The sequence below is a fragment of the Hemicordylus capensis genome, chromosome 4 (assembly GCF_027244095.1).
Source record: "Hemicordylus capensis ecotype Gifberg chromosome 4, rHemCap1.1.pri, whole genome shotgun sequence".
Lineage (NCBI taxonomy): Eukaryota > Metazoa > Chordata > Lepidosauria > Squamata > Cordylidae > Hemicordylus > Hemicordylus capensis.
The window spans coordinates 67,065,564-67,078,926 of NC_069660.1; the positions used below are offsets into that span (position 1 = coordinate 67,065,564).

Below are 13,363 nucleotides of genomic sequence, written 5' to 3' on the forward strand. Positions count from 1 at the left end.
AGCACTATATTAATAACTGGAAGCTTTTACTGTCAAGCTGTCTTCACCGGTGAGTGGCTTCAGGAAGTCTGTCTCTGTTATGCTTTGTATAATTTGTAAGGGGTGCGGGTGGCAAGGTGAATGCACAGCTTTGCTAGTAGGTCTCCTACATTTTTGGCTAGTATGTTCTGAAATTGTGCTCTAGAGTTATTGACTTTCAGTCTTCTGTTTAGTTGCCGTTCCAAGTTTTAAATACTGTGTACGAGATTTTTAAAAAACGAATACTCTGTAAACCTTGTATGACACAGTCTAGTTCTAAAGAAAATTTTAAGTATCACTTGTATTTTTACTGCAGTGTTACCAGATGGCCTTACGTACGTCACAGTGCTTGTGATAGGTACAGTAGCATACTTGATGCTTTTGTTCTCTCTCTGTATTTGTAGTTAGTATGTTAGTGCATCTTTAAGAATACACAAAAGAAAACTAGAGGTAGTGGGTGGGAAACGCAGACTATATCCCTTGGCCTGGATATTGGTATGGCAGGAAATTCTCAGAAAATGAAAATGGCCAGAATTAAGGAGCAGGCAACTTAAGTTTCAGTGCTCCAATATACTTTGTACTCCTGACATTCTGCAAAATGCTGGCCACCTCTTTTGATGGGTGTATATACAGACATTATTTAGTGAGTCCTGGAGATACCCTTGAACTTGGAGGCTCCAGTTGAATCTCAAGTGGCTAATGTAGATTATGGACAGGATGATACTTTGACCTCCTGTGGTATCAGTGCTTTGAACATGGCTGTTCAGGAGTATCTCCTTCTGGGTTTTCCTACTCTGGGCTAAAGCTGCTTTTGCTGATTTTTGACTGTTGTAACGGAGCAGTTCATGTCTTTGCAGTTGGCATTTTGCTTCTAAGCTAATATTCACACAGTCAGTTTTTCTTTCTAACTTGTTATTCTTTGCTTTTTGCCTGGGATAGATGTGGCAAGAGGATTCACATTCTAACTGGAGACTGTGGGGTCCTCCAGGCTGGCTAGTGCAGGGAAGAGCAATAGGAGGATGTTATGCTGTGTGGACTATAAAGGGGGGCAGCACAACAGGCTTGCAGCCTGGACAGAAAAGGACTGCTTATTATGATCCTCTGCTGTAGCAAGTCCCAGCTCTCCTGCATCTGGGAAGTGTTTGTCAGTGCATTGGTAGGACTTCAGGTCTGTATGAGTGTTGTGCAACATCTGTGCAGCCTTGAATAACCTGGTGGGAGAGGCTCTGTTGATGTGTCAAGGGGGCAGGGGGCATGCATATGTGCCTGTGTATTCACATGTACAGTTTATGCCCTTTTAGAGGATTTGGCTGTCTAAGCAGGTTTTTGGAAAGTTGACTGATATTTAGCCTTCTGCGATAATAATCATGTGAAACTTGCTGGGGAAAAGTTGCTTCTTTAAGTCTCATTCCCTTTTTTAAAAACTGAAAATCTGTACTTTTTATATATCCATTATGTGAATGCCGTTGTGTAAAAAAATGCTGACATGTAAAGAAATTGCATAAATAGCCAAAGTTTTAAAGTAACTTCTCAGTGTTATTAATTCTGTCTGACTATAAGCACCTCTGGGTAAGATATTAGGGAGACCTTCATGATGTTAAGATGCTGGTTAGAAAGATGGCTGAAGCAAGGATCTGTTTCTCTTTATTTGGGAGTATGAGATCTGACCAAGAATTGTACAAAGTTGGTCTTAAATTGTAAGGTGTCCAAGAACTGCATGGTAGTGAGGTTTTGTGGGTTGGTTTGCTTTTTAAAGACTGGTATATTGGCTGTTGCCCATCCAAACACAATGAAGGTCTTTCCTGAGAAATCAGGTGACTTTTCTATTGCTTAGATTTTTGTGCAGAAAAAAGGTTATGGAAATCTTTTTTTAAAATGAGTTTTGAGGGAAAGTGTTAAAATACTTTGTTTGAGAACTGACAGAGGGATTTGCTTTGTATAATGCAAGTTGGCTTTAAACAATGTAGCAAATCATGTTAATATGTGCAACCAGACTTGCAAAACAATTGTATTTTTTTAAATAAATATTTTTTAACAAAATACACTATTTTGAATACTGCCTCTTCTCTTGTGCAGTGAAAGGAAATTGCTATTGCAATATACTTTATATTAGCCTTTTACTGTGAATTAAAAGAACGAAATTATCAATACATGTATAATACTGTCAGAATCCCCACCCCCACCCCCTGCATGCAAATTTGCCTCCTGGCTATATTCAGTGATTGGTACAATGTTTGTGGTTTTGAATGAGTTAAAATAATGAGTACAGTTCTGGGTCAAAAACCACATCTGCTAGCTGTAGCTTTGCAAGTTTAAAATGTGTCTCTAGCATTGCAAGTCTATTCCAGAAGCTTACTTTGAAAGGACCTGAGCGGCTTTGAATCTCTCTCTTTAGCCTTGTTTTACAGGGAGGGCTTCCAACTAGATAGTGGACCCCTTCTGTCTCAAAGGTTCAGCTAAGCTACCCCATGTAGCTATAAAATATGCCAAGATTTGCTATCTCCAAAAGTAAATTTTGCCAGAGTTGGTGGGAAATAAAATACAAGCTAAGTGCATCTGGAATCAGGCCAAATAAACAAACAAAACCCCCACCCCTCCACGCCTAACTATGCTGTAGCTTCCTTCCTTCTCCCATGCTCTTGGACCTGAAGGCCAGGGCTCCCCAGCATACCCTCCGCCTTGCCCTTCGCTCTTCTTCATGACCGACTGGCTGTGTGCTCACGCTCAGCCCACCCTCTTTTCAGCCTGACAGGCTCGGCAATGAGGAAATGCTGGCTGATGCTCCGTGAAGGAGGGGTGCTGCCTGACACTCCCCGAGAACTAGTTGTCAGCTGGTGCGATGACTCCTCCGAGCAGGTGCAGCATGCCCTTGAGTCGGGAGGGCTCCATATATGCCCATGAGGTTTCCAAGAACCCACAGGGCTTCATGTACTCCTGTTTGCAAATTCCTGCTGTACACTGTCTGAAAGTATTAGCAGCTGCTAGTTTGAGTGTGGACTGGAGAACATGAACTAGCATGGAGATCCAGCGTGAGCAATGAAAGTGAAAGATCTTGTACGGGGGCTTAGAGGGGGAGAGTGCAAGTGGAGAAAGGCTTTCAGCTTGGATTGGGAGCTGCATGCATGAAAAGGAGCTATGCATGCCTGGTCAATTATTGATTCCTATATTCAACATTCAGGGCTTTGCAGTCTTTTCTCCCCCTGCTCCTTGTTGGATTAGGACGTGTGTACAACACACTGGCTAGCTCATTGGTTTTAGTTATTCTGAATGTAAGAGGAGAGCTGGTCTTGTGGTAGCAAGCATGACTTGTCCCCTTAGCTAAGCAGGGTCCTCCCTGGTTGCATTTGAATGGGGAGCACTGTAAGATATTCCCCTTAAGGGAGGGAACCGCTCTGGGAAGAGCATCTAGGTCCCAGGTTCCTTCTCTGGCATCTCCAAGATAGGGCTGAGAGAGATTCCTGCCTGCAACCTTGGAAAAGCCACTGCCAGTCTGTGTAGACAATACTGAGTTAGATGGACCTATGGTCTGACTTGGTATATGGCAGCTTCCTATGTAATCTGATTCTGGGGATTGAATCTAGCTCTTCCACACACTCCCACCCCTCAAGTGATCAAAGCTGGCCATATCAGCCATGTATGATAGTTATATGTGTGGTCGTGTACTTCACCGCACAGAACCCATGGCTTTGGGAATAAATCTCTGGCTCAGATTCATCATGTTTAGATAACCGTAGCAGCAGCTGCTGTTGCTCCTCTTACCCTCAGCCTAATATACTGCTTGTTTCCCTTTCCCACAATACCCTCATCAAGGTGAAATGTTGCAGCCTTGGTAAGAGCATCGGTTTTATTCTGAGACACCACCTTTGCAGACAGTGCCAAATGCAGCAGTTTGCTCCTTTTCCCCCTGTCAAGGTAGTTTCATTGGTGCCTAATTTAGATTGCCATAGCTGTGCTATGCTTATGGATGGAGTAAGTGGAAGGACACATTTTCCTAAAGAAAGGCAGAAGAGCAGATGAGCCTCCCTTGGCTCTTTCAGACAGTCTTTTGCAAATGCTGCACAAAACTGCTGTAAGAGCCAGCCACAGTTCCCAAATACACTAGCAGCAGGATGTACTGGCTTTAATTCAAGACCATTTTAAAAGGGTCCATTTCAGGCCAATCAGTGATTTAAATCCAGGTTTCCAATTTTCAAAAACTTGTTTGCTAGAAAAGCATGTACACAAACTACTTGCTATGACAATTAAGATACATTTGTTTTCAGCTAAAGCCACTGGAGCATTGTAAAATGAAGCATTTGTTTGGTACTGTTTCTATACTGTAATGGATGTAATATTAATCATCTTTGCTTTGCAGAAACAAGGACTACTAGTTTCAGGGCAGAACAGTGTTTCTCCGTGACATGGAAAGTAAAATCCTGAGTTTGGTTTAGTAGACACTAATTACTCATTGCTGCCCAATATCACAGAGTTCATACCGTTTCATGCTTATAATGCCTGACTTGAAAATATGTGTTTAAAATTGCAAGTCAGGCATTAACTTAGTGTGGTTATCTGAACACACTTAAAGCAAATTGTTTTGTATTTAATCTGCCTACTTTCCTTTCACTGTAATCTTAATTTATAATTAACATCTTCACAAGTTAGCCTCTTTGTGCCTGAAACAGTCACATGTCCACCATTTTAAATTGGGGTGTCTCTACAACTATACCAAATTTGGTCCAAATTTGTCCAGGCAGTTTGAAGTCAATAGCAAGGCACGGGCATGCATGTGTGTATGTGTTCACTGTATGTTCAAGGGGGAAGGGGTAATTTTTACTGATTTCAAACCCCCCCCTTCCATCCGCAGCCTCTCTGTAGAAGGAAGTGGGGGTGGGGACTGGCAAAAATTGTCCCTCCCTGTTCTGTGCATAATGTGATCTGACAGGTACAGTGTTAGTCTGGATGTCAACCTGGATGTGTGATGTAAAAATCCAGCAATGATAACATCAGCCCCCTGCAAAATTCTGTTGGCCAGTGTGGTGTAGTGGTTAGAGTGCTAGACTAGGACTGGGGAGACCTGAGTTCAAATCCCCATTCAGCCATGAAACTAGCTGGGTAACTCTGGGCCAGTCACTTCTCTCTCAGCCTAACCTACTTCACAGGGTTGTTGTAAAAAAGAAACTCAAGTATGTAGTACACCACTCTGGGCTCCTTGGAGGAAGAGCGGGATATAAATGTAGAAAAAAAAAATCCAGTGGTGCTTCTTTCCACATTTCTGACTTGCTGCGACAATCAGTTGGAAGCTATCTAAAAGTAGGTTGAGGAATGCTTAATGGATTACATCTTTAGCATGTATGTGTGAAGACAGTGTAGTTAGGACATATATTCCAGTGCTAAAGAAATGTGTATATATACTCTGGTTGTTGATCAATCCTGGTTTTCTGCCTTAAGTGTCTTTTTCTAAAATATACATTTGTTTCTCAATGTGTAAACAGTCTTTGGAGTAAAGTATGGACATAATGGCTGCTGTTTTCAGAGAGCAGTTCTCTGAAAACACATCTCTGTTCATAGAGCCCTCACTTGAGTTTGGAACTGCCCCACTGTAGCATCTCTAGCTGTTTATGGAATAAACATGAGCATTGTAAGAGTATGGAGCACAGCATTCCTCCACTTCCAAAGTGTGTTCTGCCTCTCAATGTGGGAGGTGATCTCTTTGTGCATGTCAGAAAAGCCTGCTCACTTGGTTCAGCATCTGATGCAATTGTGGCAGGAAAAGCATCAAGAGGCACAGAGCAGGGATGGCCAGACTTCAATCTTGTATGGCCTACTTTAGAATATGAGAACGGCCCTGCTGGATCAGGTCCAAGGCCCATCTAGTCCAGCATCCTGTTTCCGAGTGGCCCACCAGATTCTTCTGAGGAGCCCATAGGCAGGAGGTGAGGGCTTGCCCTCTCTCCTACTGTTGCTCCCCTGCAACTGGTATTCAGTGGCATCTTGCCTCTGAGGCTGGAGGTGGTCTATAGGCACCAAACTAGTTGCCACTGATAGACCGGTCCTCCATGAATTGAAGACCGGAGAACCGGTCCTGCAGAGAATTTCATAGATTATGTGCTGTGTGAAAAAGTACTTCCCTTTGTCCTGAATTTCCTGACCTTCTCTAGAGACTTTGTCTCTCGAGTCCTGTGGTCCTCTAGTTTGTTAAATCTCCAAAACAGGCATGCATATTCAGGATCTCTTAAGACATGAACTCTGCTTTATCTATTAAGCAAGTGTGCACTCATTTAGAAATGCAAATGCCTTTACGCGAGCAGCCCAAATTCAATCTAGAACAGTACTCTCTGCAATGCTGGAGTACACCTTCCATCATTCCCAGCTGCAACGGGCTTCTGCCACTGTGCTGGGGTGGTGGTGGTGTTGGTAGTTGTAGTCCAACAGCTGGGGTCCCAAGTTTGAGAACCTTTGCCCTAGGTGGCTTGCCTTCTGCCCACCCTGATGTACATAGTTTAAAGTACACAAACACACAAACTCTGTACGCAAGGAGGGTATATTAAGGTTTGGGCAACATGGAAATCAAAGATGAGGGTGCATACCCATGCAACATAACATTCTGTAAGTCATAGCAACAGAAAAATTCAGTATCATGTACAATTTTGAAGTGAGCAGTGTGACAGCCTTTTTGGGGGGGGGGGGGATCTTTCTACTTCATGAAGTTGCTGGGTCCCATCTTAGTCACTCCACGAGTTCATGCGACAAGCAATTACATTAACATTCGTTTTATATACATATTTATATCCATGGGCAGCCTTTGCAACAAAGCCGGCTCAATTCTGCCAAAGTTATGTCTACAAAACTATCCCAATACTTACTCTTTTGAGCAGTCACTGAAATGGCTGCTACCTTCTGGATAGCCAGTACCTTTCAATTTCTGCTTCTGGAAGGCACCTCTTGTTATATTGCACAAGTGGAACAAACAATGTTTGGCTTCATGTACTTCAGAGGTTCGGCAGCTCCCTCAAGGACAGCTGCCTAGAGACACTTCCTTCTACTGTGCTAATGGTTGAAGGTCTGCATATTTTGGTCCCGCTGAGCGCAACACATCATGAACTAGACTAGGCTGCCACCACGTGAAATCTCATGTGGGAAGCTACGCTATTTGAATGCAACATAGGGACAGAAGAAGCTGCCTTATACTGAGACAGACTATTGATCCATCTATCTCAGTACTGTCTGCAGAGACTGGCAGTGGCTTTCAGGCAGGAGTGTCTCCCGGCCCTACCTGGAGATGCCAGAGACTGAACCTGGGACCTTCTTCATGCAAAGCAGATGCTAATAGCTTGTTCTGGACATCAGAAATACAGCAACAGGGTAGAGCTCCAATATTACCCTGCAGCAAATTGGTTGTATTTGATCAGCTTAGGAATGCCCACCAACCCATACAGATGCCTCCTGGTTTGAGTGGCTACAAACACTAGGAGACTGCAAGGCCTGTAAAGTGACTGCACTATAGTTTCCCCCAACAGCTGCCCTCCTGAATGGATAGGGGAGTTGACCAGAGTTAAATGTTCAGATATCAAAATTTCAGCCCTTCTCGGATTCTGCAGTTTGTCCCTTCATTCTTGCTGCAGGAAGCCGCCTCTGGAAGTGACGGAGAACTGGTTGGCGGGAACAAGGTGTCGCAACCAACGGGTCCGATTGTAGAAAATTCAGGTAGTTTAAACCAGGCTGTGAGAGGCAAATCTTTCATTCATAGTGACTGTGTGCTTAATCCAAATACAAAAACGGACACGCTACTCCCTTTAGCTCTGATAAAGTCCAGCTTCCCCTATTGGTGGTGGTGGTTTGTCAGGTGACAGATCCAGATCTGAAAGACAAGATTCCTGTCAGTTGCCAGTGGTAGAATGTCCAAATGCATCCGGTGACAGTTCGGGAAGAGGCGGTCAGAATGTTACACAGCTGGCATTCCCTCATCATTGGCTACAGGGGTGTAGCAAGGTTGGAGGGGGCCCTGGGACAAAAAAGTGAAGGTGGGTTTTTCCACCTAACTTCAGAGAGGCACAAGCAGGGGAGCAAAGAGCAAGCAGTCACCTGGCCCGTGGTCCCCCTCCCTCAAGGGCCCAAGGATATTTGTTCCCCTTCGTTTAATTGCAGCGGTGCCTCTGCTAGTCTTGGTCACCAAGCCACAACTGGGGGTCTCATCGGTCTACCTATTGCTTGCCCGGAGCATGGCCAAGGATGTTGCCCCTCCCACAACTGGGATGAGCTTTCTTCTCTTGCTCAGGAGCAGCAGACGGGAGTGCAGGACGTGGCTGTCTGGCTGATGCTTAGCACACCGCATCCCTGGGGCTCTGACCGAGCAGGGCCAAGCAAACCTTGCCGCACCTTCCTTTCCTGCTTCAGAGTAAGGAAAGTCAAGTAGAGTGCTTACTCTGGGGCCAAGGTGCTTAGTGGCCACACAGGGGCCAAACCCCCACCCTTCCTCACAACACTGGAGCTAGAGGAGGAGCAAAGATTACAATGCAATTGCGAGGACGATCCCTGACCCTATCTTTTGTTTCAAGGTGGTAGAGATGTGTAGCTGTTATTTTGCTGACTTTTGCTCTAGGAGACCAATGTCTCTTCTGGGCTTGGCAGGGAAAGCCAACTAATGTTTGTTGGTTTTTATTTTGCTTTTCAGAGTCAAACACATTTTGAGTCTTTCCCACACCCACTTCCCTCCTATAAAATATGCTCCATTTCCCCTGGACTCCTCTTCCAAGAATAAAGAAAGGACACTTCTGTGTGGCTGCTGGGGCATTGTGAGGGCCAGTCCAAGCAGGAAGACGGGACAGGAAGCAGCTGTAAAAGAAACACTTCCTTGCATTTTTACTTGGAGCACTACCCGCTTGTGCTGAACCAACGTACCCCCCAGCCTTTCTTTTTTAAAAGTGCAGAGGCAACGGGGAAGTTTTTACCTGACTGGGACTGAGGATGCATCCTGTGGAAAAACAGAAGGAAGACGTAGAAAGTAAAGGCCAAGGCTCCGAAGATGGTCCCACAGACCAGGAAGCTGTAACTGCCCTGATCGTGAATGATCTAGCACAAAGGAAAACACCCAGTTTAGGCACGGTCGCTTTCCTACGTTCCCAGTACAGCCCTGAACTAATGGCAGCAACGTATTGCCTTGATATGTCTGGAAGCTAGAGCCACAAACTCCAGACTGCTTCAACAATGCTGATTAGTCCAGAATGTGTCAGTAACACAGTTATCTAGGATCTGTTTCCCCTGGCGGGTTGTTTAAGCCAGACTGTCTGACCTTCAGAGAAAGCAGCACGTGCCATCTGTTTCCCTGGGGTTCCTACCTGCCATGCAACGGGTCCGGAGGAAATGCTAGTTGAAGAAATGAACCCGCTTACTCCTGAGGGCCACTCCTTTTATAAACCAATGCAATGCAGCTAGAAGATGCTCCCCCCTCCCCTGCTTGCAACTTTTCAAACAATGAATGAGGCTATCCGCCCTAAAAGAAAGTTAGATCAGTTATGGTGGCTCACATCCTGTGCAATGTAGTATCGCTTGCACTGCTGTATATAACGTAAGAACAGCCCTGCTGGATCAGGCCCAAAGCCCATCTAGTACAGCATCCTGTTTCGCACAGTGGCCCACCAGATGCTGCTGGAAGCCTGCTGGCAGGAGTTGAGGGCATGCCCTCCCTCCTGCTGTTACTCCCCTGCAACCGGTACTCAGAGGCGTCCTGCCTTTGAGGCTGGAGGTGGCCCACAGCCCTCCGACTAGTAGCCGTTGATAGACCTCTTCTCCATGAAGTTATCCAAACCCCTCTTAAAGCCTAAGCCATCCAGGTTGTTGGCTGTCACCACATCTTGTGGCAGAGACTTCCACAAGTGGATTTATGCGTTGCATTAAAAAATACTTTCGTTTGTTGGTCCTAGAATTCCTGGCAATCAGTTTCATGGGATGACTCCTAGTTCTAGTGTTATGAGAGAGGGAGAAGAATTTCTCTCTATCCACTTTCTCCACTCCATGCATGATTTTATAGACCTATCATGTCTCCCCGCAGTTGTCTTTATTCTAAACTAAATAGCCCCAGGTGTTGTAGCCTTGCCTCATAAGAAAGGTGCTCTAGGCCTCTGATCATCTTGGTTGCCCTCTTCTGTACCTTTTCTAGTTCAATGTCCTTTTTTATATGTGGTGACCAGAACTGTACGCAGTACTCCAGGTGTGGCCGTACCATAGTTTTGTATAAGGGCATTATAATACTAGCAGTTTTATTTTCAATCCCCTTAGTAATGACCCCCTAGCATGGAACTGGCCTTTTTCACAGCCACCACACATTGAGTGGACACTTTCAACGAGCTGTCCACCATGACCCCAAGATCCCTCTCCTGGTCAGTCACCGACAGCTCAGATCCCATCAGCGTATACTTGAAGTTGGGTTTTTTTGTGCATCACTTTACACATACCAACATTGAACCCCATTTGCCATTTTGTCACCCACTTGCCCAGTTTGGAGAGATCCTTTTGGAGCTCCTCACAATCCGTTTTGGATTTCACTACCCGAATGAGTTTGGTATCATCTGCAAATTTGGCCACCTCACTCCTTACCCCTGCTTCTAGATCATTTGTGAATGAATTTATGAATAAGTGCTGTGCATATGTTAACTCCACAGGAGAGTTCTGCTCCAGCATATCGTTGGCGCAAATGCAGCTGTGCATTGGGATGCCCATTATTTCCAGTCGACAGAGCTGAGGCCTGCAGCAGCACAGATGGGGGGGGGGGCAGCTGTCTACACTGAACTGTGCAGGATGTGAGCCACTGATGTTAGAAGGCAGCAAGAAGGAGAAATGATATGGCTGCATTCCCCAAGGCAGAGAAATGCTTAGAATCCCTCCAAACAAGGTAAGTGACTATGACAATCCACCATTTGAGGGCAGAGGCCATAACTCTTCCCTTCATGTGGTGCCGTAACTAATGGATTCATACTTGCTTGCCATCCATCTCTGTCTTCACCTCCACAACCAGTTCAGCTTTTTACCTTTTATACATACAATAAGCAGTGTTTTCATAAATAGGAACACCCTTGCTGTAGAAGTTTTCCCCGTGACACTCTATGGATGCGAAAGCTGGACTTTGAAGAGGCAGGACAGAAAAAGTATTGACACTTTTGAACTTTGGTGCTGGAGAAGACTTTTGAGGATACCATGGACAGCCAGGAAAATAAACAAATGGATCATAGCAGGGATGTGAAAACTGGTTCGGGGGTTCGTGGTTCGACAGTTTGGGGGTTCGGAATTGAACCAACCCCCCCCCCCACCGGTTCCATGCAGAACCAAACCCCTGCACCAGTTCACAGTTTGTTTTTTTAAAACTTCCTAAAAACTGCAGGAGAGTCACTTGAGGCACAAATTCTCATACTTCGGATACATTATGCAAAGACCCAGCTCCCTTGAGAAATCTATAATGGTGGGGAAATTTGAAGGAAAGAGAAGAAGAGGATGACCAGCAGCAAGGTGGATGGACTCGATTACGACAGCAATGAATGCACCACTGAGAGACCTTAAAGGCCAAGATGAAGACGGATCATCCTGGAGAGAATCTATCTAGGTGGTTGCTAAGAGCTGACATCGACTTGACGGCACTTAATCAACCAATCAATCCTGTAGAGAAAGGTTCCCAACCATTGGGACTCCAGATGTTGCTGAATGATAACTCCCATAATCCCCAGCCATAATAAAGTGTAGCTGGGGATGATGGGAGTTGGAGTTCAGCAACGTTTGGAGTCCCAATGGTTGGGACCCCCGCCGCAGAGGAACACTGGCCGCCTTTCTGTGCACGGATCGAAGCGATAATGTCAGCACGGATTCTACGGCCTCAATATGGCAGATCTGACCTGCAGTTCAGGAGGGCTCATACCGAAGGGAGTATTCCAGTGCCTACTGTGTACTTACCGACCCTACCAGTAACTGCAGGACCATCTCTCCAATCCCAGCTCCTGTCACCAACACGGTGGTAGCACAGCCTAGGGTAAAAAGTGCAATGGCATTTGCTTTGAACACATACAGAGGGAAGCTCCCAGGGCCTGGCCTTCCCCTTAGAGCCCTTCTTTAAAAGCAGTGCATGCCTATGGCTTCCTTCACATCAAAATAAGGGTTTCCTGTAGTGGCTGTACCTGGGGACACGATAACAAGGGACCAGAGGAGGCATTTAACGATAAGGGGCACTAACAAACAGTGAACTGAAGAGACTAAGTTAGGCTTCCCTATGCAATCTAGTAAGGCAAATAAGGTTTGCTTTTTATGGCAAGTCAGGGGCTTTAGCCGAGTTTTGGAGGGATACAGTGACATAGCCTCCTCTGTGTGCTATAAAGAGCACCACAGTTCACAGCCATGAAGCACAGGATGTGGCAAGCTTACTAAAGCTAAGCAGGCCCAAGTCTGGTCAGTACCTGGAAGGGCAATCTACAGACACCATTTTGAAGAAAGGCAGACTAAACGTAATAAGCGAGTGATAAAAGCAGTGTAGCCCTAGGGACAGAACATTGCATTTTGATTGGGAAGACCCAAAATCAGATTCCAGTGCTGATATACAGAAAACCTGCACGACTTTAGGCAGTTATCTGTCAGTGTTAGGAGCCATTTCATACATGACTCAATGCTTAACCTAAGTTTACCATAGTCCACAGGGAGCCACAGCCAAGCCCAGCTCTAGGGGTGTGCACGGAACCGCGGTGCTGCGGTCCGGCACTGGGGTGGGGGGTCCCCTTAAGGGTGCGGGAGGGTTTACTTACCCCTCCCGCCACTTTTCCCCCTCCCGTGCCCGTATTTCATGGAGTAATTTCTCTTACTATTTCTTTGAGCGCCCCTTCTCCGGCGTTCTGCTGCAGCAATTCTTTTAGTAATGGGGTGGCAGGATACCTCCCAGCCGCCCCTTCCCCCGCTTGGCATGCAGTGCAAAAGGCTTTAAGAAGCCGTGTGTGTGTGCGCGCACGTACTTTCTTGAGTAAACGGAGCGGCAGGATATCTCCCTGCCGGCCCTTCTTCTGCTTTGCTGCAAAAGGCTTTATTATTAAATAAAGCCCCATTACTAAAAGGATTGCTGCAGCAGAGCGCTGGAGAAGGGGCGCTCAAAGAAATAGTAAGAGAAATTACTCCATGAAATACGGGCACCGGAGGGGGGAAAGCGGCGGGAGGGGTAAGTAAACCCTCCCGTGCCCTTAAAGGGACCCCCCACCCCGACCTGCCCATGTCCGGACCGGTCCGGGCACATCACTACCCAGCTCCCTGACAAGAGAACCTGTCTAATACACAGGCTTACTGTGTTCATATCTTAGGTGCACATTCATGACACTGAAAGTGTACACCTAAAATACGTGGT

At 45.8% G+C, this 13,363-nt stretch overlaps 1 protein-coding gene across 1 annotated transcript in view; it reads right to left on the reverse strand.

The window, feature by feature from the left end:
- Window positions 1-6,525: 6,525 nt before the first annotated feature.
- Window positions 6,526-13,363, reverse strand: part of MFSD4A (major facilitator superfamily domain containing 4A) — a 66,634-nt gene continuing 59,796 nt past the window's right edge. The window contains exons 8-10 of the mRNA XM_053244240.1: window positions 11,938-12,008; window positions 8,949-9,069; window positions 6,526-7,858 (exon numbers count right to left, since the gene is read on the reverse strand). Coding sequence (XP_053100215.1) covers window positions 7,794-7,858; window positions 8,949-9,069; window positions 11,938-12,008 — 257 coding nt within the window. The 3' untranslated portion in view covers window positions 6,526-7,793. The remainder of the gene's footprint in view (window positions 7,859-8,948; window positions 9,070-11,937; window positions 12,009-13,363) is intronic.